Source organism: Salmo salar, chromosome ssa21 (genome assembly GCF_905237065.1).
Source record: "Salmo salar chromosome ssa21, Ssal_v3.1, whole genome shotgun sequence".
Taxonomy (NCBI): Eukaryota; Metazoa; Chordata; class Actinopteri; order Salmoniformes; family Salmonidae; genus Salmo; species Salmo salar.
Genome location: NC_059462.1, coordinates 20,147,554 through 20,169,495, shown reverse-complemented (window position 1 = coordinate 20,169,495; position 21,942 = coordinate 20,147,554). Strand labels below are relative to the sequence as shown.

The following is a 21,942-nucleotide window of genomic DNA, read 5'->3' as shown; positions in this document are numbered from 1 at the left end:
CACTAGGATAACGAGCGGCGCTCACATCCTCCTCAATAAGCTCCAAATCTGTACATTGACCCCCAATAGGGCCGCTTTTCCAGCTACAACTCTGAGACATTCCTGCTGGATAAGGTCACCTCAATAAGCTTTTTTTCACCCTTGACGCTAAAAGCTCTGCATTCGATGGCGCCCCATCTCTCACACACACACTCATACACTTATACTGAGGAAGCAGACTGATTTCAGTCCGAGCTGCATGTGAGGATAAATCCCTCACCTCATTAGTTTACAACCCCATGCAAAGTACACACACACACACACACTCCAAAAGGGTTCTTAGCAGAGCGATAGGGTTCTACCAATAACCATTTTCATCTGAAGAACCCTTTTTGGAAGGCAAGAATGATTCTTTGGGAGGCAAGAACGGTTATACATACAACCGTACTGTATAGAATGTTTCCCAGCATGCTCTATTGCAGTGAGATTTTCACAATTGTTTGTTTTACTGTAACATCTGTGTTTTGGCATGTACATTGATTGGTTGATTCATTTTATGCTACAGCAAGATAAATAAAATACAGTTTTGTAAACTAACCCAATCTGTTAGATATTGGATTTGTTGGACCCATTACTGAGATGGTTGTTCCAGTTTAGATGATTAAGGTAGTCTCAGTATTCAATATTTCCTACCCCGCAGTCAATCTGAATCCAGGTAGCAGGTGAGTAACAATTCCACTTGTTGGATTCCTAACTCTGTCGGGCTCCAATAGGAATTACACATCACTTTGCAAGCCAGCATAATGTGACTTGCAGCACTGATGTGACCTGTAAACCAGGAGTTTCGTAACACCACAGTGTTAGGGTATAACTAGGCCTTCAAAGAAAGGCTATGCTATATGTAACGTATTGTCATAAATAATTGGAACTGTTCATAGAGGATTCTAGGAAAAACCCTTCAAATATAAAAGGGTTCTCGGTAGAACCCTTCATAGACGGTTCTAGGAAGAACCTTTAGATGACAATATGGTTCTTGGTAGAACCCCTCACAGAGGGTTCTAGGCAGAACCCTTCATAGAGGGTTCTAAATAGAACCCTCTGAAAAGGGTTCTACCCAGCACCAAAAGGGTTCCCCTATGTAGACAAACTGAAGAACCTATATGGTTCTACTTAGCACCTTTTTTCTGAAAGTGCACACTTCAGAAAGTATGTACTTTTGAGCTCAAAGGAAAAATCCACTCCCAAACTATATTTTTGTATTTTTTCATTAGTCCACTGTTATACAGTCCCAAACGGTTTTGCGCGTCAGCAGTCAAGTTATCAAGATATAGGATTTTCTAGAAGCAAAGTGTCACTTGCCACATCAACATGATGATTTGTTTTGCATCATATGATGCATTTTGTATCATCATGATGATGTGGCATGATGTGGCATGATGTGGCAAGTGACACTTTGCTTCAAATCCAATATCTTGAAAACTTGACTGCTGACATCCAAAACATTTTAGGACTGTATTAACATTGGACTAATAAAGAAAATCCAAAATATAGTTTTGGAGTAATTTTTCCTTTAGGTGCTGTCGATCTGTAAAGCTGGATGCCTATCTTTTCATAACCCTCTATTTGCTTCTATTTACCACACACACACTTCAGCAAGTCTGTGGCGTATATGGCTACACACAATGTAGTTTGGTAATGTTCTAGGAACGTTCTCCAACTGGTTTGACATTGGGAATGTTCACAAATAGTTCATAAAAAAATAAAAAAAACTACGTTCTCCTGTGGGAATTTCAAGACTTCACCATAAAGTTTTCTGCAGGTTTCCTCATAGTTCTATTTAAAGTCATGTTCTCAGAACATTAAGGCAATTTCCAATAAATATCACAAGAAAACATTAGTAACGTTCAAAGAAAAACATTACTGTACATTCTGTTTTCAGCTTAAGAAAAATGCTTTGTGTTTTGGCCGCATCCACTATTTGGCCACACCTGTTCTTAATGAGTGCTTGTTTCCTTTGAAATGGGCTCTGTTTGAATAGACTAAAATGAACAGCATTGTATGAGTTAAAAAAAACATGGCATGCTAGCTCCATCCTGGTGGCGCAGTGGACTAATTCCATGGATAGAGAACAGAAGATCATAGCTTTGAATCTCAATGATTCCGTGCCACAATAAAAAATACATGTGTTTGCCTGATTAATGACTAAGCAAATTCATTTACATGTGTCCTATCTGTGCTTTGATTAAAAACCTCAAAATAACCTACGTTTTCAGTAGGTTAATAAAATATCCCAGGAAAACTTTCCGTGAACCATAGTAAAACATTCTCAGAAACTCCATGTAACCTACAAAATGCATGTTCCCAGAACAGGCAAAATGTTAACTTCCGTTCTCAGAACGTTTAAAAAACGTTCTGTTTTACCGGTCAGGAAACGTATGGCTTCTTGAATCACTGGGAAACCAAAAATGTAAATTTCCACAATTCCCAAGGAACAAAATGTGTTAGCTGGGATGTGTTCAGCAAACCTGCTGTGCTAAGCTTTTTTTTACCCACTTAACAAACTCTGTGGAGTTCATTTCATTTGGTATTGGCACCCACTAACTTTGTTGGTGTGTCTGGGCAATGCATCCATCCTTAGAGCCCACTGCAAAAGTACATTACAAGGAGGAATGAAAAGGTTTTCAGATAGTGTCTTGTAACAAGACTCTAGAGCTTGATAACATTATGAACTTAACCCTGTGCAGATCCATATTATCTTATGCCCTTCAAGTAGGGTGAGAGAGAGAGAGAGAGAGAGAGAGAGAGAGAGAGAGAGAGAGAGAGAGAGAGAGTGAGTGTGCGTGTGAACTCCCTTGAACATTAGATTGAAACTCAAGCCTTATCAGTAGTGGTCCCATCCAATCCATCCATTCAACTGAGATAATAACCTACTTAACACAGCGTCTCTCATATGGGACAACATGTGTTTGGGTGAGATGTTAACAAGACACACAGTGGAGTCACTGCGACAGGTCCCATCTGCTACTATGGGAAGTTTGTGTGCATGTGTGTGTGTGCCCTCTGTTGCTGGAACACCCCTCACGCTCCTACCCCGCCCTTTCTCCAATAACCCCATTCTGTCTCCTCACTCTCCCAAACCACCCACCCCCTCCATGCATGTTTTCTTCCGCAAGGCTATGATTCTTCAGCTCACAAAACGCGAGCAGGCAGGGGTGTCTCACCTTTGACCTATCCCATCTCCTTGCACTCAGTCTGGCCTGACCCCACATCCACACAGAGGCAACCTCTACTCCCTTCATCTCCCTCTCTCCCTCTGTCTCCGTCTTTCAGTTCCTCTCTGTCTCTCTCTTTCTGTCTCTCACACACTCTCTCTGTCTCGCTCACACACTCTCTCTCTTTCTTTTGATCACGTGAGTACAATGGAGCCCCCACATGGAGTTTCAATAAAGGGCCACTGAACACTGAACTCTGACAATAAGAGGAGGCCAACCCCGGGATTGTACCAGCTATTGGAACATTTATGTGAAATTCCCATAGATTTTTGACAGGCATGCTATTAGGAGAATCCACATAGATTTTTGACAGGCATGCTATTAGGAGAATCTACTGGTGGTGGCTAACTGATAATTTTGTAAGACAGCCAATGAATACTTCATCCTTATCACAAAAAAAGAGAGGAATGAAAAGGAGGGGAAAAGGAACGAGAGACAGGAAAGAGTAAGAGAGAAGAAATAAAAAAGAAGGGGGATGAAAAGAAGGAAGAAAGGCAAGGAGGTGGGGAAGTGAGTGTGGTTTGAACGTGCCCCCCTAAGCTCGTATCCATAGCACAGCCCATCTCAGGGCAGGAATTCCCTCTATGGTAGGGTCAGAGACTGTTGGCGAAGTGTCCTGCGAAGTGTCCTGTCCTGTCCTTCTCCCAAACCCTGTCATTCCAAACAGGGAGTCAACAAGCTGAAGAAGTGAACCTAGTTATTAGATAGCTGTCTTTTCCATCAAAACTGCCATGGAGTTTCAAATGAGCTTTTTTGAAAAAATAAATAGATATGTTTGAATGACACTAAATGTTACTTTAAACCCTTGCAGTGCTGAAATATTTTGGTAAGAGAAGTGATCATAATTGAACTTATATGCTTTGACGTGGATAAGGAAATAAATAAGTCACAGGAATATTTACCGTTAGGATCGATGATGAACAGTAGTAAACACTTCATTTAAATGACTTTAAAAAAAAATCTGTACATTTTTACAACCCAGTAAAAATGGAAAAGTGTGTGAAATGTGGAATGGAAAAAAAGTCCTGTCCGTTGCCTGTGAGGCATCTGCTATGCAAAAACCAGATTGAATAATTCATGATGCGCGTGGGACTGTGAGGCACTGAGCAGCAGTTTCAGAGGCTAGGGAAGATAAACTCGCTCCGCAAACACACGAGAAGAGTTGGATTTGTGTCCACCAGCCTCATCGTCGTGTCTCTAGATGCAGTCAGACGCCCAGATCTCATGTTCATCATCGATCCTTTGTTTCATACAAAAGGTTGTAAAAAGTAGGGCTGGTAACAGCTGGCTGGCTGGGTTTTCGGTCCATCGGCAAGATAGAAAAGCTGCCTCCGGTAAGACAAGGGTTGGCGGTCTGTGTCTATTTATAAATGACAGCTGGTGCACGAAATCTAATATTAAGGAAGTCTCGAGGTTTTGCTCGCCTGAGGTAGAGTGTCTCATGATAAGCTGTAGACCACACTATTAACCAATAAAGTTTTTATCTATATTTTTCTTAGCTGCCCACAAACAAATGCTGGCACTAAGACTGCACTCAACGAGCTGTATAAGGCCATAAGCAAACAAGAAAATGCTCATCCAGAGGCGGTGCTCCTAGTGGCCGGGGACTTTAATGCTGGGAATCTTAAATCCGTTTTACCTAATTTCTACCAGCATGTTACATGTGCAACCAGAGGAAAAAAACTGTAGACCACCTTTAATCCACACACAGAGATGTGTAAGAACCTCTCCCTCGCCCTCCAAATCTGACCATAACTATCCTCCTGATCTATCCTCCTGATACCTGCTTACAAGGAAAAACTAAAGCAGGAAGTACCAGTGACTCGCTCAATAAGGAAGTGGTCAGATGACGCAGATGCTAAGCTACAGGACTGTTTTGTTAGCACAGACTGGAATATGTCCCAGGATTCTTTCGATGGCATTGAGTACACCACATCAGTCACTGGCTTCATCAACAAGTGAATCAATGATGTCATCCCCACAGTGACCGTACATACATACAGTGGCTTGCGAAAGTATTCACCCCCTTGGTATTTTTCCTATTTTCTTGCCTTACAACCTGGAATTAAAATATATTTTTTTGGGATGTTTGTATCATTTGATTTACACAACACGCCTACCACTTTGAAGATGCTAAATATTTGTTATTGTGAAACAAACAAGAAATAAGACAAAAAAAAATGAAAACTTGAGCGTGCATAACTATTCACCCCCCCAAAGTCAACACTTTGTAGAGCCACCTTTTGCAGCAAATGCAGGTGCAGGTCTCTTGGGGTATGTCTACATAAGCTTGGCACATCTAGCCACTGGGATTTTTTGCCCATTCTTCAAGGCAAAACTGCTCCAGCTCCTTCAAGTTGGATGGGTTCCGCTGGTGTACAGCAATCTTTAAGTCATACCGCAGACTCTGAATTGGATTGAGGTCTGGGCTTTGACTCAGCCATTCCAAGACATTTAAATGTTTCCCCTTAAACAACTTGAGTGTTGCTTTAGCAGTATGCTTAGGGTCATTGTCCTGCTGGAAGGTGAACCAGTCTCAAATCTCTGGAAGACTGAAACATGTTTCCCTCAAGAATTTCCCTGTATTTAGCGCCATCCATCATTCCTTCAATTCTGACCAGTTTCCCAGTCCCTGCCGATGAAAAATATATCCACAGCTTGATGCTGACACCACCATGCTTCACTGTGGGGATGGTATTCTCGGGGTGATCAGAGGTGTTGGGTTTGCGCCAGACATAGCATTTTCCTTGATGGCCAAAAAGCTAAATTTTAGTCTCATCTGACCAGAGTACCTTCTTCCATGTGTTTGGGGAGTCTCCCACATGCCTTTTGGCGAACCCTAAACGTGTTTGCTTATTTTTTTCTTTAAGCAATGGCTTTTTTCTGGCCACTCTTCCGTAAAGCCCAGCTCTGTGAAGTGTACGGCTTAAAATGGTCTATGGACAGATACTCTAATCTCCGCTGTGGAGCGTTGCAGCTCATTCAGGGTTATCTTTGGTCTCTTTGTTGCCTCTCTGATTAATGCCCTCCTTGCCTGGTCCGTGAGTTTTGGTGGGCGGCCCTCTCTTGGCAGGTTTGTTGTGGTGCTATATTCTTTCCATTTTTTAATAATGGATTTAATGGTGCTCCATGGGATGTTCAAAGTTTCTGATATTTTTTATAACCCAACCCTGATCTGTACTTCTCCACAACTTTGTCCCAGACCTGTTTGGAGAGCTCCTTGGTCTTCGTGGTGCCGCTTTCTTGGTGGTGCCCCTTGCTTAGTGGTGTTGCAGACTCTGGGGCCTTTCAGAACAGGTGTATATTTACTGAGCTCATGTGACAGATCACGTGATACTTAGATTGCACACAGGTGGGCTAATTTAACTACTTGTGTGACTTCTGAAGGTAATTGGTTGCACCAGATCGTATTTAGTGGCTTCATAGCAAAGGGTGTGAATACATATGCACGCATTACTTTTCTGTTTTTTATTTTGTATAATATTTTGAAACAAGTCATTTTTTTCATTTCACTTCACCAATTGGGACTAATTTGTGTATGACTAAAAATCCATTTAAATTACAGGTTGTAATGCAACAAAATAGGAAAAATGCCAAAGGGGATGAATACTTTTGCAAGGCACTGTACATGCACATATTACATCAATTACCTCGACTAACCTGTGCCCCCGCACATTGACTCTGTACCGGTACGGTACCCTGTGTATATAGCCTCGCTACAGTTATTATATTGTTGCTCTTTAATTATTTGTTATTTTTCAATTTTTCTTATTTTTTACTTAAGTTTATTTTAGTGAATACTTTCTTAACATTTATTTTTCTTAAAACGGCAACCTCTTAAGTATCTGACCTTTTTTTCACCTAAAATGACATACTCAAATCTAACTGCCTGTAGCTCAGGAACTGAAGCAAGGATATGCATATTCTTGATACCATTTGAAAGGAAACACTTGAAGTTTGTGGAAATGTGGAATTAATGTAGGAGAATATAACACATTAGATCTGGTAAAAGATAATACAAACAAAGAAACATGAGTTTTCAAAATTATTTAAAAAATGCAATAGAAAGGCCAGATAGGAGTATAGGTTTAATTTAAATGTTGTGTGTGTGCAAAGTTTCAGACTTTTCCAGTGAAGAATTACTTTACTGCACAATAATTTCTATCAAGTCAAAAATGCTATGGTAATAAAAAATGTAAGTTTACACACTCCCAGGAATGTCATACATGATGGATCATTAGCTTATATTATATACTAACTTTCACACATTTAGATGGCCAGGCCTGGGGGTGTGGAGTCAGAGACAGCAGTGGGGTCAAACTGTAGACCCCAGTTCCTACATTTGAACATAAACATTGATTTTATCAAACAAAACCATGCTACATTTTATCTCTGGGACCCTCTGGATGAGCAAGATTACTGAATGTAAGTACATTATTTACCTTCAGAGGTGAATGTATCAAATCAGTTGCCGTAATAAAGGTTCTTTGTTATTGTGCACTCTCCTCAAACAATAGCATTTTTCACTGTAAAAGCTACTGTTAATTGGACACAATTGCAGTTAGATTAACAAGAATTTAAGCTTTCTGCCCATACAAGACATGTCTATGTCCCGGAATGTTGGCTGTTGTATGCAATGTAATTCTAGTCACATTAGCGCACGTTAGCAACAACCGTCCCTGTTTAGGGACACCGATCCCGTAGGGCTTGTAAGTAAGCATTTCACTGTAAGGTCTACACCTATTGTATTCTGTGCATGTGAAAAATAAAATGTGATTTTATGAAGGGAGGAATTTGACCTTTTCTTCCTCTCATCTCCTCCTCCTCTACGACTCTCCTTTCCTCCATCCACCGGCCTCACAATGGACGGTCACCTGATTTCATTTAGGGAGAAATGCACCTCAGGCATTCCAATCTTTCCCTCTCTCGCTCCCTCTCTTTCTCTCAACATGCATTTTCATCTCAGTGAGGTGGATCCCAGGGAGAAAATTACCCAGTCATCCAGAAGTGAAGAGAGAAAATCACCCATTTTTTCACAGGCTATCAACAGAACGGAGGGAGAGAACCATTAAGTACAGACTTTGAATACAGTCTCAATCCACTATGAAGTTATGTTTATTTATTTAACCTTTATTTAACTAGGCAAGTCAGTTAAGAACAAATTCTTATTTGCAATGACGGCCTACCCCGGCCAAACCCAGACGATGCTGGGCCAATTGTGCGCCGCCCTATGAAACTTCCAATCACGACCGGTTGTGATACAGCCTGGAATCGAACCAGGGTCTGTAGTGACACCTCTAGCACTGAGATGCAGTGCCTTAGACCGCTGCGCCACTCGGGAGCCCATGTAAACGGCGGTTGTATGTGAATGTCGGTATGCATTAATACAGTGCATAAATCTTGCATAAACATGTTAAATGTATGAGTCACAAATGTCTGTAAAATGGTACGTTGCACTATGCAAACATACTACATCTCACTACCAGAGTTAATTCAGTGTCAACCCACAACTGCTTCAGATAAACACCACTTTAGGTCTATATCCATTTAGACAACAACAAATCTATAGTCTGAACTGAAGTCATTAACAAGGTATAAAATGAAAAGACAGCTGAAAGTCTTTCAACTAAACTCACTGAAACCCAACTTCTAAACAGAACAATGACTGAACAATGACAATGCTTTGGTTCTCAGTCTGCAGGTATCTGCAGGGATGGTTAACTCAAGTATGTTCCACCCCCAGAGGCAGACTGGATACAGTGGCTACTGGTCATGTCGTCCAGTCCCGACCTGGGAGAAATAACAACCTACACTCTTCGGCTGTCCCTAAATGAGAACCCGTTGAAGAACACTTTTTGGTTCCAGGTAGAGCCCTATTGAGTTCCACGTAGAACCATTTCCCCAGAGGGTTCTACATGGAACCCAAAAGAGTTCTACCTGGAACCAAAAAGTGTTCTACCTGGAAGCAAAAAGGGTTCTCCTATGGGGACTGCCGAAACAACCCTTTTGGAACTCAGCCACACTCAAAACAAAAAGTGCGTTGCGGCATCCTGGCGTCATGGCATCTACAAGCTCTACAAGAAAAAAGAAACAATTTCCTGGTGCTTTCCCAACTCAAATGTAGTACAATGCTGAGATAAAATAAAGACTTATTTAGGAAAATTCCACAGGGATAAAAAGACTATGATGATTAAGTTGAGAGAAGAGAGAGCAGGGAGTAACGTCATTAGACTATTAAAATGGTATGTAATAGCTTTTGTTTTGAATTCTTTAATCATTCTTTAATCATAACCATGCATGAAAAGCAGTTCAATTGGACTTGATACTGAATGACATCACCTAATTCGTTTGGCGTAGTTTTCGCAAAACCAGAACATAATTTTCTCTCAGAAGCCGTAGAGACATTGCAGCAAATGAAAATAAATGTCAGGAATTGAGCAACACTGGAGAAGCACGCCCCCAAAACCTCTGTAAACCTCTTCCCGCAAGCAGCCCGCTTTAATGGTCCTAATCTATGCTCAGTTTAAAGTAACCAAGTTCATCATCAGAAATGAGAAAGCTTCATAACCCCGAAAGTACTTTCTTTAAACTGACAAAGACCTTTGAACATAATGGAGTGGGTGGTGGTAACATAAACCATGGCCTGCTCCACAACTTGTTATAGTACATAGGCCTAACAGTCATCCCACAGAGAACAACCACCGCACTATATGCCTCATAAAGGCATACACGCCCATGTGGGACTTAGTCTCTCTTATATCCCATCATAAATAATGAAGTTACACATGTATCTTAAACAGTGGTCTCATTTTTGCACTCGTAACAAATTCCACACAGGAGATTTGTAGAATCTGATAAAGAAGGCTGTTTTATCTCAAGAAGCAGACACTGAAATACAACATGGTCTTTCTGTTTTGTGGCAACAGAGCACCTCAAATGAAAACATTGATGATAAAGCTAAGGGCATGAATTATGGTCGCTTCAGATTGGCTGCAAAGAGTAATGTTGTAACTGACAGACGCAGAAGCCATTGTTTGGCTACACTCTCTTTTTTCCCATAAGTCGGTCAGACAATGCCTCCTTGGACGCTGGCAGCAAGGGAGGAGCTGGCAGACTACTGTATTCAGCTAGTGGGCACCTCGCCCAGCCTCAGACACACCTGTATCATTGCTGTTGTTGTTATCAGGGTGTAAAATCCCAGGCTGTCAGCAGACTAGCCCAATAATTACTACTGGTTAGGAGAAGAGAGGCATCAATAATAGAAGCTGAAGAGCTTTATCAAGCAAGGAAAAACAAACTTGAGGCTCTTTCTCAATTGTCTAAAGATCTGTCCTATTCTCCTCTTCTTCATCTGCACTGTTCTGAGAATACATGATCAAGAGTAGGAAAGCCTAATGATGAGTTTCCACCACATTGTTTTTACCTTTTGAGCATTCTCTAGAAGGGAATGAGATAATGGGAACTAGCTGAGGAGGGGGAAAACTTTTAGACAATTGAGAAAGAGCCTTAGAATTCACCCCTTGTCACGGCAGTGGAGGTCTATTGGGCGAGAATTCATGTTGAAATGTTCTGGCATGGCTCACACTTGATTCAGGTGCTGAATGTATCAGAAGCTCAACATGGCCATATACGGTTAAGGCAGTGTTCACAAGCAAGCCAGAAATTGGAGTTTATAGACGCAACAAGGAATCAAAACTGAGGCCAAAATCCCTCACAATACAGGAACAATACAGGAATGCGTGAACTTTCATATTGACTCACACATAGCAGTCCATTTTTTGAACATACACACACACACACACACACACACACACACACACACACACACACACACACACACACACACACACACACACACACACACATATGAGCTCAGTAGCCTATGGTATGTAGCCAAGGCCAGTTTGTGATGAGCTGTGAATGATTAAGGGATTGCAGAGGTAGATGCTGGGGAGGCTGGAGGAGGTCTGGTCTCTTGGTTCTCAGTTATGTCTCGCCCCACAGCCATGTCTCACTTCCTGTTCGATGAATCCTGACCTCCACTGGGCTCAGGTCCAGCCTAACCAACCCTGTCTATGAGTGATGCCACCTGCAAGGCTTTATTGGACTCTCTCTACAGTTGAATTCCGCAGTCTACAGAGAAAAATGGCTGTGGAGCATTTTGAAATACCATACTGTATTTCTCAAAGCAATGCATGCAAATTCTGGAATGTAAAACTCTGGTGCTGAATGTAACAATTTTACGCAAATGGGCTCAAGCCGAGCCTTTCCGCAAAGAACCATATTTTAAAGAACTGTCATTCACAGAAAGCATGCTCAGTGGAGAATGTGATTTTTTTGTCCAGGAATATGCTTTACCTGGATCCGGGCAGCCGGCCCCTGAATGTACTAAGCACATAGTGCTCAAAGGATAACTGCCCACTGACCAAAATAGTATTTGGCCATAACCTGCACTCTATCACTCAATCTATCTTATGCAGCAAAACTTTACCTGTTTTAGTAAGAGACAACCAAGAGAGTAGAACCCTATCTGATAATGCTAAATATAAGGTATGAGTCTTCTCACATGCAGTTCTAGACCCAAGGCTACTCAGTCAAATACCGTATCAGACTGGACGCAGCTCAGACCTGCAGAGAATTCCATAACACTTCATAAATGGCTTATTCACCTCAATTGCCTGCCTCGATCTGACTGCACTCATAAAGGGAGACCAAACTCAAATGAAAGCCTCGCTAGTGATCTTTATAATGTGGTGCTATTTCGTCTCCAAAGCTACAAGGGATTTTGTTTATTGGGGAATGATTGATGCTGGTGATCAGGCTCTCTCTGAAGGATCATGGTCTGTTTCTATGACTAACTATGGGTAACCCCAAGTGAAACAAAACAACGAAGCCAGAAATAAACCTGGGAAAGGTTAAATAGTTAAAGCCACAAGAGGAACATCAAACGCTGCCCATATTAAAGCCAGTGTTTGGGAACTCAGCCAACGCTCAAAACAGTTGTTGATGAGTGACATGAACCATCTATGGAGAGTAGAGGATGGCAGCACTCTACACACATCTGGGTTGTTTTCTGTGGCAGCATGTGTGGACCCAATCCTCCACATTTTTTCTGAGGGTTGTCACAAACTATCGGCCTGTCTCATCAGAACACTTACTTCTGCTATTGATCCAATACAACATTGAAGCCATATTACAAAACAAATCAGAGAAAAGAGGACATGCATAGGGGAAAAAACGAGTTCAAATTGCTAACTAAGGCAATATTGAATCCCCAAAACAGGATATATTATGGAACTGGAAGACAGATGTTCTTTCTTATTGATCAGAGTATCTCTTTCCCACAAGAAAATGTGACAAACACAATACAGGTCTTCCAGCCAGTGCAGGAATGGGCAACTTTGATGGGGGTGGGGCTCACAAAAAATCTGAACTCATCATGAGGAGCGTACCCGCATCCATACCCACATATTCAGTCAGAGCCTGTCCTAGCCTTTTGGGGGCCCTAAACAAAATGTTGCCGGGGGCCCCCCCACCTTGCGAGCAAAACATTTTAGCGCCCCCCCCTCTTGGCAGCGGAGACAGCAACGTTTTTAATATGATATCTGCATGAGAGTGACTAACAAAATCAATTTTGTTAGTCACTCCCAGCTGGAGTGTTTACGGACATATTCAACCTCTCCCTATGCCAGTCTGTTGTCCCCACTTGCCGACCCCAGGTGGTGAGGGTAGGCAACAACACCTCCGCCAAGCTGATCCTCAACACGAGGGCCCCCCAGGGATGTGTGCTCAGCCCCCTCCTGTACTCCCTGTTCACTCAAGACTGCACGGCTACGCACAACTCCAACTCAATCAACAAGTTTGCTGACGACACAACAGTGGTAGACCTGATTACCAACAACGACAAGACAGCCTACAGGGAGAAGGTTAGACCCCTGGTGGAGTGGTGCCAGGATAATAACCTCTCCCTCAATGTAAAACAAACAAAGGAGCAGATCGTGGACAACAGGAGACAGAGGAGAGGGCCGCAGTGGATAGGGTCAAAAGCTTCAAGTTCCTTGGCATGCACATCACTGAGGACCTGAAATGGTCCCGCCACACCGACACCGTGGTGAATAACAGCGCCTCAACAGCGCCTCAACAACCACAGATGGCTGAAACAAAATCGGCATGGCCCCTAAGATCCTCACAAACTTCTACAGATGCATATTGAGAGCATTCTGTTGGGCTGCATTACTACCTGGTACGACAACTGCACCGCCCTCAACCACATGGCTCTCCAGAGGGTGGTGCGGTCAGCCCAACGCATTACCGGGGGCACGCTGCCTGCCCTCTGGGACATTTACAGCACTCTGTGTTAAAGGAAGGCCAAGAAGGACATCAAGTACCTCAGCCATCCGAACCATGGTCTATTCATTCTCCTCCCTTCTGGCAGACAGAGATGTTACAGGACAGGTGCATCACAGCCAGGACCGAAAGACTGAAAAACAGCTTCTATCTCCAGGCCACCAGATTGTTGAAAAGCATCACTTGCCGATTACCTGTCCAGTACTCTGCCCTGCACCTTGAGACAAATGCCCCATGTAAACTCAGCAAAAAAAGAAACGTCCCTTTTTCCGGACCCTGTCTTTCAAAGATAATTCGTAAAAATCCAAATAACTTCACAGATCTTCATTGTAAAGGGTTTAAACACTGTTTCCCATGCTTGTTCAATGAACCATAAACAATTAATGAACATGCACCTGTGGAACGGTTGTTAAAACACTAACAGCTTACACACGGTAAGCAATTAAGGTCACAGTTATGAAAACGTAGGACACAAAAGAGGCCTTTCGACCGAATCTGAAAAACTTCAAAAGAAAGATGCTCAGGGTCCCAATAGGCTGCGAGAGGCTGGACTGAGGGCTTGTAGGCCTCTTGTAAGGCAGGTCCTCACCAGACATCCCGTCGCCTATGGGCACAAACCCACCATCGCTGGACCAGACAGGACTGGCAAAAAGTGCTCTTCACTGACGAGTCGCGGATTTGTCTCACCAGGGGTGATAGTCGGATTCGTGTTTATCGTCGAAGGAATGAACATTACACCGAGGCCTGTACTCTGGAGCGGGATCGATTTGGAGGTGGAGGGTCCGTCATGGTCTGGGGCGGTGTGTCACAGCATCATCGAACTGAGCTTGTTGTCATTGCAGGCAATCTCAACGCTGTGCGTTACAGGGATGACATCCTCCTCCCTCATGTGGTACCCTTCTGGCAGGCTCATCCTGACATGACCCTCCAGCATGACAATGCCACCAGCCATACTGCTCGTTCTGTGCGTGATTTCCTGCAAGACAGGAATGTCAGTGTTCTGCCATGGCCAGCAAAGAGCCCGGATCTCAATCCCATTGAGCATGTCTGGGACCTGTTGGATCGGAGGGTGAGGGCTAGGGCCATTCCCCCCAGAAATGTCCGGGAACTTGCAGGTGCCTTGGTGGAAGAGTGGGGTAACATCTCACAGCAAGAACTGGCAAATCTGGTGCTGTCCATGAGGAGGAGATGCACTGCAGTACTTAATGCAGCTGGTGTCCACACCAGATACTGACTGTTACTTTGATTTTGACCCCCCACCCACCCCAGTATCTCTACTTGCACATTCATCTTCTGCACATCTACCATTCCAGTGTTTACTGCTATATTGTAATTACTTCGCCACCATGGCCTATTTATTGCCTTACCTCCCTTATCTTACCTCATTTGCACATACTGTATACAGACTTTTTCTACTATATTATTGACTGTATTTTTGTTTATTCCATGGGTAACTCTGTGTTGTTGTATGTGTCAAACTGCTTTGCTTTATCTTGGCCAGGTCGCAGTTGCAAATGAGAACTTGTTCTCAACTAGCCTACCTGGTTAAATAAAGGTGAAAAAAATTAAAAATTGTTCTGGGACACATTATTCCATTTCTGTTAGTCACAAGTCTGTGGAACTTGTTCAGTTTATGTCTCAGTTATTGAATCATGTTATGTTGATACAAATATTTACACATGTTAAGTTTGCAGAAAATAAATGCAGTTGACAGTGAGAGGACATTTCTTTTTTTGCTGAGTTTATATAGTAATGAAACGCTGACCACCTCATATTCTGTTTATATACTGTTGTTTACTCACTGTGTATGTATTTACTGTATTCTCAACATAGCCCATCCTAATACACCTACTTCTGTACATACCATTTTCTTTCCAAATGATATACTGTAAATACAGACCTCTTATTTATATGCTGGATTCTGACACATGCTAACTATAGAAATATACTCTGGATTGTTAATTGACCCGTTCTGTCATTTCTTGATTTCTTGTTCAGATGTTTTGATTATTTGTGTATTTGTATTGTATTTGCGAGACATACTACTGCATTGTTGAATCTAGAAACAAGCATTTCACTGCTCCTGTTATAACATCTGCCAATCTGTGTACACAACCAATAAATGTTGATTTGATTTAAACAACAAGCTGGGACAGGAACGTAGAGCCATTCCAGATTGTAGTTCCAATCCATGCAGAGATGGCGGGAGGGCCAGGGAAGGCTGTGGGCCAATGTCTTAAACACCCTTTTATGTAGTGAGAAGGAGTGGTGGTCTTCACTTCAGAGTCTCACTTTAGCCAGATGTTGCAATTACAGAAACACTGCCATATTTCAAATGGGCCCCACATGTGCAACTGTCTTTCACTCAAATCACAGGTAATCCTATAGTAACTGAGGAGGGGGGGCAATCCAGCTACAGGACAAAGAGATAGAACGAGGGGGAGACTGAGGTAAATGAGCAGAGAGGAGAATAGATCAAAATAAAAGAGATGGTGTTAGAGATGTAGGAAAGAAAAATCCTCAACCAACCCACTAAGCACCGTATCTAGAATTAGGTTTCTGACACATGTGTACCCCAGACTGGGGCCTTTGAGACACTGACCACTACAACACCCCAGCATGAGCCTGACTCTGGACCTGCACTGAGAAGAGTTACTGTCCTGGTCTCCAGACTGATTCAATGTAGGTTAATGGACATTGATCATTCCATTAAGCTATTTGACCACTTTGACAGCTTGGAGGTTTAGGCAAGGGTCAATATTTGCTTTGGCTTATAGTTGTAGGTGACACTCTGAAGTAGTGTTGTTTTAAATCAGAGTCTCATGGCAGCAAGAAATGTTTACTTTAAAATCCTTCTTAAGCCCTTGCATATTGGTAGAAGTGGCCATTAATACACTACTAAAAGTCCTCTTTAAATCTGTACACTTTCCACTTAAAAAGGCATTTCCATCACAAGTTGAAATCTGAGGTTTTGTTCTTAACCTTCTGATACATTATCAGCACTTAAACGGATTATGTCACAGGCTAATAACCACTCCCATTAGTACCGCTAAGGTTCATAGAGTAGAGCAGAGGGAATGTACCCATGTGACATCATACTTCTGGGCGGAGTTAAGTCCTTTTTCTGTATTGTTGGGGCTCAAACATTGTACACTCTTTATAACAACTATTCTCTTCCAGTCACCTTGCTCATGAAAGACTTATGCAACCTAAGAATGACCCTCACTGACAGGATTATGTTTCTTGGCATATTTTCAAGCCTTTTTAGAGGACACTTGATTTGTTTGCCATTGCCCTTTTCTGAGAAACTCTGGAAAACTGTCCCTAAACCCATTGTGGACCTTATCAATAATTCACAAGTATATTGTGGAAGAACATCCTGAGATTGGTGTTTCAGGTATCGATGTTGTCCTCTTGCAAGGTCTTCTCTCGCACCTTCTTATGCCATCCCCTTTTCACTTTGCCCTTCCAGTTGGCCAGTGTCTTCTGCGACTTCATTTCCTGCGTCTTGACTGTCATTTTCTGTCATTTCATGTAATTTTCTATTTTCCTAAAGGAAATGTTTCTGTCTATAGCAGAAAAATCTGAATTCAGCCAAGACAGTTCAGACGTTCTGGGCTTTCGGGGGGGAAAGGATCCTCCTCTTTCTGCTTGCCTAGCAGATAGCGCCAGTCTGGTTCATAGAGGTCTGTTTCCTGCATCTCCCTTCACTAGACAGTAACTGCTTCTGCAGCTGGAAACACATCACTCTTCATTGTGGCCCTCACTCTTGAGCTTGGTCTCCAAGCCACCTCAGCCTATACTCCATTCCCTGACTTTACCAACAAAAAAACCCAGAAACATACCTTATTAATGTATGACTCAAATAGTGAAATAAAATCACAGAATGACTTTGAAGTACTGATAAATAGACTCCCCTCATTGGTAGACGCTTCCAGGTTTCATAAAAAGATGTGTGCCTGGCAGCGGTTATGTAAACAAACATTCTTCATGAACGTTACTGAGAGAGGTTTGATTGAATTTCACCCTAAAGTAAGTTGCATTGTTATACAGCCTCCTAATGCAGTCAATCAGTGACTAGGAGCTTAGCTGGTGGGCTTTGGTGTCCTTTAACAATCCCCCTCCCCTAAAGGGAATAATGCTGATTAACTAATCAAGGGGTCAGTTAAGTCTCTCTAGAACCATAGTTTGACAGAAGAGCAGAGATAGACCAAAGGGCCATCCCATCATGGTTGCATCTCAATCAGCTGCACCGTGGTTCCTCTCTCAATTAAGTTCTTCTAAAAGTATATGGGTTGATCTGAAAACAGAGACTACCAGTATGGTGGACATGGCCACTATGGAGACTTTGTTTTCACCTGTCCAGTTATTTCACGTCACTGATGAAGGGTAATGGGAAGAACGTAGTAGAACATAGTTCACAAATGTGAAACACACCCCTCTGACCAAAGCCACACGCCTTTGTGCACGTTCATACTTCTGAACATTCGGACATTCTCAGCACAGCTCTGAAAGCCACACACACACACACACACACACACACACACACACACACACACAAACACACACCCCTTGCAGAGAGCAAAACACACGTTAGATTAAATTATACAAGAGAGAGCAAAAATAGCTTTGTGTCTCGGCCAGGCAGAGAGAGAGGGAGAGAGAGGGAGAGAGAGAGACAGACTGAACCAGCTTTTAAGGGAAGGGTAAAGATGACAGGAATGGGTCAACTCAGAGATAAAGTGAAAACAGTCATCCCTCTCTCGCTCACTCTCTCTCACAACTTCTCTGACTGAAGTTTCCCCCCCCCAACAATCCAGCACCCTAATACCCTCACTCCCCATTGGCAGTGCAGACCACCCAGACCAGCCAACAGGCCCTCAGACCCCCATTCCACTTCAATGGGTTGACCACCCTACATAATCCCCTTGGGAAGTGTAGTCCATCCAGTTTACCTGGAGAAATGACATGAAAACAGACCCCCAAACACACAATCACCACACACAAAAACACCATTAGATTTTTACATTTTAGTCATTTAGCAGACGCTCTTATCCAGAGCGACTTACAGTAGCGAATGCAAACATTTCATACATTTTGTTTTGTACTGGCCCCCCGTGGGAATCAAACCCACAACCCTGGCGTTGCACACACCATGCTGGCATTGCAAACACCATGCTCTAACAACTGAGCCACAGGGAAGACCACACACGAGAGCACACACGCGAGCACACACACACACGCGAGCACACACACACACGCGAGCACACACACACACACACACACACACACACACACACACACACACACACACACACACACACACACACACACACACAAAAACAGACCCCCACCCCCCTACCCGTCACATACACCCACACATGCATACACCCACAAACACACACACACCCATACAGTCTCACAACCCACCCACACACATTTACAGACAAACACAGCTCACCCAGAACATGCAGGAGAGGCAGACCCAGGTGCGGGCTTGCCCAGCTAGGGCTGAGGGCAGGCTGAGAGACACAGAAGGCATATTTCCTTCCTTCTGGTGGATGCTGCTATGGCTCTTGCTACTCCAGACTGACCACTGGATTCCCAACTAGTATTCCAGACTTGCCACTGGATTCCCAACTAGTCCAAACAGGAGGGATATCCAGCACCGCAAATCCATGACACGTCAGGGAAAACCAGAGGATGACTGCTGCAGCTCTCCTTCTTTCTCTCTCAATCTCTCTCTCCGTCTTTCGCTCTCTCTCTCTCTCTCTCTCTCACATGCGTACTTGATCCCCTTCACTCTCTCTGTAACTTACTTGCTTCTTGTTTATATTTATTATATTTCTGTCTCTGTCTCTCTCTGCCTCTCCAACTCAACTGTGTCCCTCCTCTCTCTCTCTTTTCCCCAACTCTTATTTTATCCCCAGTGCCTCTCCTCTCTCTCTTTTCTCCAGTGTCTCTCTTTCCGTCTCCCTCCACTGAGGGAACTTTCACAAAGCTTTTTGGGGTCAGGCTGCTCCTCTCCACGGGAGCAAAGGGGGAGGTGTTCAGAAAAGGGGCTCCGTTTATTCTCCATCCCTCTCCCCCTCCTCTCTTAGCCACCCGCCCCTCTCTCGACCCCCTCTCCTCTCTCTTCATTCTTAATTTCATTCATTCCTTGAACTCTCCCTCCTCTCCACCTCCTTCCCTCTTTCTCACCTCCCCCATCCCTCGTTCCCTGGTTTTCCCTAGCTAACTGTGCTCACTCATGTCTGTGCTAACGTTGCTTAAATTTTTCATTAACTCCCTTTTTCTTTCTCTCTCTTCTTCCCTCCCTCCCTCCCTGCATCCCCTATATCCACTCTCCTGCTTGTTTCAACTCCGCTTCACTGTCCGGACCATCCTGGCTCCCTCACCGTACCGTCAAACTCTTGACTGAAAATCTCTTCTTCTCGGTGGTCTCATCTAGTTTGCTTTCTCCACAAAATAAACCAGGACCAGGCCCGGAAGACGTATTGCTTTTTCTCTTTGCTTTCAAGGCCACAACAATCAAAGAGCCCCCCTCTAAAAGAGAAATAAAAGACTCTGACCCCCTACTATAGAGGAAGAACACAGCAGGACTGGGAAGAAAAACTGCTTCATTAAGTTCTCAATGGTCATCAATGGGCCACGTTAGCCCTGGCTTTAAGTCTCTCTAGTGTTCCCTGTGCGTCTTTCACACATGCACACTCACACACCCTTTCACATCTTTTGCATGCATGCATGCACACACACACACACACACACACACACACACACACACACACACACACACACACACACACAGCATGAAAGAGGACTAATCCCATGGTATTTCCTCTCAGTCACCTTATCGAGATGAACCAGCTCAGTGTTAAAGTGTTTCAGTGTTAAAGTCCAGAACCCTTCCACTAATGTTTCACCTACTACACCACAATGTTCACGTAGAGCTCTTGACTAGAAGAGGGTAGAATGGGCGCAAATACTTTTTATCAATTGGTTGGAGTTTTCAATCGTTTTTTAATTGGGGACACAATAGAACTATCTGTATGTGACAAAGCAATTATTGGAGTGAACAATCTCGATGATGACTTGTTTGACCTTTCTATTCCAGACAGTATTCCTTTCCACTATAAACCCTGATAAAGAAAAGGAAAAAGTGCCCACCAGTCTTTCAGTGGGATTGCCTCTCCTCCTCCTTCTCTGGTCTCTGTGGCGGCGGAGAAAGTGGACGTAAAGTGCTGTGCCAATCTGCTACTAGAAATCATGAAACACTCTTTGCGTGTGTGTGATCGACGACATGACTGTCAGAGGGCGCAGAATCACTGATCAACAAATCCCCTTGCATCCCAAATAATTACGCATTATGTGATCACAATTTGGAAATAATAGACTAGCCTTGCTCAAACTGACCCTCTCAAACACACGATCACATGAGGGGCAGTGGAGAAAAGGGTGTAGTAGTTTTAGACTACATCAGGGTAGAGGTTGAGTCAGTGTTATACTAGGTGTTGACTTCCTCTGATAGAGATTAGTTGTACTTGTGGAATGCCATGGTCATTGAAGCAACGCCCCTCTCTAACCTTCTCCTGCTACCGTCTTTAGTTCCCACCTGGTCACTCCTGTGTGGGGTTACTGGGGTAAACGTTCTGTTTGTTTACTTCATCCTCATGTGTAAGTGCTCTGACCCAGTGGTAAGGGACAAGACCTGGGTTTAAATACTATCTGAAATCTTTCAAGTTCTTTTAGCGTTTGCTAAACAGCGGGGTTGCAGTTTTGTGACTATTCTATTGGTTCCATTGCGCCAGGCAAGCTCAATTAAGCACAGATAAAGTATTTTAAATGATTTCAAATAGTATTTGAACCCAGGTCTGTTAAGGAGAACTTCCCACTTAATCCTTGTGGGACAGCACCAACCGAATTCCATAGGGTCAAGGGTCAAAGACTTTGGATCTAACCATTACAACCATAAGATGCACCCTTAGGAACACAGGCATAGCCATGAACTAGAAAGGGGGGGGGGGCACACCAGCGAAACACCAGCATAACATTGACAACCATTTCACGGGTGTCCTGTACTCTCAAAATCACTGTCCCGTCTGCAAATCAAATCAAACTTTATTTGTCACATGCGCTGAATACAACAAGTGTAGATCTTACCGTGAAATGCTTACTAACAAGCCCTTAACCAACAGTGCAGATCATGAAAGAGTTAAGTAAATATTTACCAAATAAACTAAAGTAAAAAATAATAAAAAGTAACACAATAAAATAATAAAAAGCAACACAATAAAATAACAATAACGAGGCTATATACAGGGGGTACCGGTACCGAGTCAATGTG

The 21,942-nt window shown here is 43.2% G+C and overlaps 1 protein-coding gene across 9 annotated transcripts in view; it reads right to left on the bottom strand.

Annotated features, from left to right (window-relative positions):
- Positions 1-21,942, bottom strand: part of tns1b (tensin 1b) — a 312,092-nt gene that overhangs the window by 200,322 nt on the left and 89,828 nt on the right. Inside the window, exon 1 of one of the 9 annotated variants that reach the window (XM_014164407.2) lies at positions 19,060-19,624. The exons of the other annotated variants lie outside the window; for them this stretch is intronic. Within the exon in view, the coding sequence (XP_014019882.1) occupies positions 19,060-19,140 (81 nt within the window). The 5' untranslated portion in view covers positions 19,141-19,624. Of the gene's footprint in view, positions 1-19,059; positions 19,625-21,942 lie in introns of those variants that run through there. 9 annotated transcript variants of the gene reach the window in all.